Source organism: Tasmannia lanceolata, unplaced genomic scaffold (genome assembly GCF_043159265.1).
Source record: "Tasmannia lanceolata isolate RefF3 unplaced genomic scaffold, GAP_Taslan_0.1 ptg000015l, whole genome shotgun sequence".
In the NCBI taxonomy this organism is placed as follows: domain Eukaryota; kingdom Viridiplantae; phylum Streptophyta; class Magnoliopsida; order Canellales; family Winteraceae; genus Tasmannia; species Tasmannia lanceolata.
Window position 1 is genome coordinate 1,760,866 of NW_027518692.1, and position 3,502 is coordinate 1,764,367.

Consider the following 3,502-nt stretch of genomic DNA (forward strand, 5'->3'; position numbering starts at 1 on the left):
TTTCTTCAATGATCAATCCTATCTTAAACACAACACTTCAAGGCAAATTGATTAGTATTCAATACCATAATCAATTATGTTTAGAATCATCAAAACAAGATAGGAGAGTAGACCCTTGGGCTTACAGGTATAATCATCAACAATAATAAGAATAATGCAACCCGAATTACTAGGAATAATAAATTTCTCTAAATATCACAATGAATTAGCTCAAAAGGAACATATGTTTTAGTAGTACTCAAAGGAAAGGGTGCATGGGAGTCCTTGGCTAGAGGACAAATATCACAAAAATGTTTATTGTGCACTTTAATAGATGGATCTAACAATTTAACAAAAGTCTCCATTCGAGAAATTGAGGGGTACTCGAGACTTCGATGCCAAACATCAAGGGAGTCTTGAGATGCAGCAAAGAGGGTGGTAGGTCTCGTCAAGTAATAAAGTCCATCACGCACATGGCCCAGTCCAATCGTTCTCTTCGATAACAGATCCTGAAAAATGCAAAAATCAGGGAAAAATGTGAGTGAGCAATGCAATATTTTGGTAACCTGAGAGATGGATAGCAAGTTAAATTTGAATGACGGAATGTGCAAAACATTGTTTAGGTGCAAATCAAATGAAAAACGAACTGAACCAATGTGAGAGATTGGAACATGTGAACCATTGGGCAACTGGACATTTATGGATTGTAAATCATGTTTCACAACATGCAATGAATCAAGAGATGAACACATGTGTTCATTTGCTCCGGAATCTATTACCCAATCATTATTTGATGAAGCTATAGTTGTGAGAGCAATACCTTCCAATTGCGATGAGGGTTGAGAATTACCTTGCTACAGAATAGCAAGAATTTGAGCATACTGATCAGGTGAGATGGATGGACAATTAGTGCTGGTACTCATCTGCCTATTGTTGCTATTGTCCTGGGATCCCACAACTTGGAGACCTTTCAGCTGGGATTGGTTCCATGGATTGAGGACTGGTGCTTTCTTGGGAGGAAAGCCATGAATTCTACAACAGGTCTCGACAGTATGGCCGTCTCGATTGCAATGAGTGCAGCGATTTGTGCTTGTTGCTGTGGTCTTCTTTGGTGGGTATCCATGAATTTTATAGCAATTGTTAATAGTGTGACCATCAATGTTACAATGATCACAATGCAATAGATTTTATTGTCCTCGATATGGTGAATTCGAGGGACAGTAATTCCCTTTAGAGGCATTGGATGCAAGAGCAGCATCCTCCGTTTTGGTTTGATGTGCTGATGATATCTCTCTTTGCTTCTCTTCTTCGAGAGCCAAAGAATGTAGCTTAGCAAGAGACGACAAGGGGTCCGTGAGAAGCAATTGACTCCTTAACGGGGCATATCACTCATGCAATCCTTGTAAGAATTTCATGCCTTGATCTTGTTGAATGAATTCAACAAACTTTTTAGAAGCACCACATTGACAATCCGGTGGAGAGATGTAGGAAGATAGTTCATCCCAAAGAATTTTGAGAGGTGTAAAGTACACTGAAATGGAAAGGTTACCCTGTTTCAAATCCAGTATGTCTTGTTTGATCTGATAAACCTTCTTGGTATTAGGTTGTGAGAATCGATCCTTTAGGTCCTCCCATATCTCATGTACAGAATCTGCATATATCACACTTGAAGCCAACTCCGGCGTGATAGAGTGCAAGAGCCAAGAGATGACCATGTCGTTGACCCTAATCCACTGCTCATAATCTTTACTCGGAATTGTAATGGATCCATCCCAACTTATTTTTGGCCCTTAAAGCCATTTTCATGGCTCGAATCCATGTAGCATAATTATCACCATTGAGAGATGGAGAGATGAGAACAACGGTGGGGCTGTCGGAATGGTGGAGAGAGTAAGGGTTGTTGAATGGATCAACCACTTGTGAATATTTCTTTACTGTTGAAGAATGTGATTCTTCCATGGTAGCAATATAAAGAAAAGAGAAGATTAAAAGATAGAAGAAGTAGGTTTCAACCCTGGCTTTGATACCATGATAAACTCTTAGTATAGGGCAATGCACAATTCTCATATATTGATTGAATCAATCGATGTACAGACTGCCAGTTAAATAGAAAATACAAGGAGATAAATATGGAAAGTAAATCAACCAAATTACAGTGAATCATGTCGTATAATCAAGGTCCTAATAGCAGCAAGTTAATGAGCTAAATATGGACATGATACAGGGAATCACGGAGAATATCTAGAATATCCGTAATATAATCAAGTTCAAGATGTTCACTCAAGCCGAAGAAGTCCAAGGAAGTGCAAAGGAGCGAATACATTCCAAGAAGACTCAACGGTATCATTTTAAAATGTATTTAGAGTCCTCTTGATATTCTGTAAATTGCACTTTCAAAGGTTTACAAATGGTTTTCATACTTAACTTTTTACATCTTTGAAAACCATACACGTAACCAAAACTGTGTTTGAAAACCTAGGATTTAAGCCCAAAGACCATGGCCCAAAAGCCCCTGATCTTTAAAGTTAAAATGGAATTTTACACAGGGCCAGTTGACCGGGGTGTCCTGGGAGACCGCGGCAAGATAGCTGGAAATCCAGCTCTTGCGAATTTTAGCGGGTTGGTAGACAGGGGAAAGCCGGGCGACCGTGGAGGTGTCCCTAGAAAGTCAGGAACACTCCATCATGGGTTTGGGCAGGGTGACCACCGTGGGTCGGTCGACCGAGATAGGTTTTTTAGCCGAATTTTTGAGCAAACAGGTTCACCTCTCCGGACGACCGCCATGGGTCGGTCAACTGTGACGGTAAGAAATTTGAAAATAAAAAAGGGCGCCTGATAGGGGTGGGCGACCTCGGTGGCTCGGTCGACCGCAACAGTCGGGCAAACTAGCCGTTGGGGCTTGCACAGGTTGACTTTTTCAACCCAGTTTTTTACAGTTTTACCCCCAAACGGTCATATTTTCAAATACACTATATATACACTATCAAAACCTATCTAAACAAGCTTTTGAACATTTGAGAAAGAAAAAATCCCACTTCTCTTTGAGCTTCATCTTTGAAAATCAAAAGCAAAAACCTATTTGAGCTTGTATTTCTACATCTTATCAAGAGGCACTCTATAGGGCTTTTATTTGCTTATTTCTTTGGAGTGATTGTGAGCTTAAATGTTGTAATCCACCTATTAAGAGGCATTGAGAGTTTTCCTTTTCTTTTGTTCTTCATTGAGGGTCTTCTCTTCGGCACGTTAAGAATTATGAAGATGAGGGTCTCCGATTCGACCCATTAACAAAGGTGAATCATGTAAGAGGGCGTGTCCCTCGCAAGGCTTCGTTCAGAAAGGGTGTGTGCCCTTTGAAGTTGGAGAAGTTGTGGTGTACGGCTTGGTGATTCGCCATTCAGGAATCCCAACTTTAGTGGAGCATCCAAGGAGGAAAACTTGGAAGAGTGGAGTAGGTCTTGTGATAGACAGAACAACTATAAAAATCTCGTGTCTTTTGTGGATGACTCTTCTTCTCTTTCTTCCT

General features: G+C 40.4%; 1 protein-coding gene across 1 annotated transcript; it reads right to left on the bottom strand.

Annotated features, from left to right (window-relative positions):
* Positions 1-444: 444 nt before the first annotated feature.
* Positions 445-1,694, bottom strand: LOC143846570 (uncharacterized). The gene is made up of 2 exons (XM_077355040.1): positions 1,397-1,694; positions 445-488 (listed from the first exon to the last, which is right to left on the bottom strand). Exons 1-2 carry the CDS (start codon positions 1,692-1,694, stop codon positions 445-447), a joined length of 342 nt encoding a protein of 113 aa, XP_077211155.1.
* Positions 1,695-3,502: the final 1,808 nt, after the last annotated feature.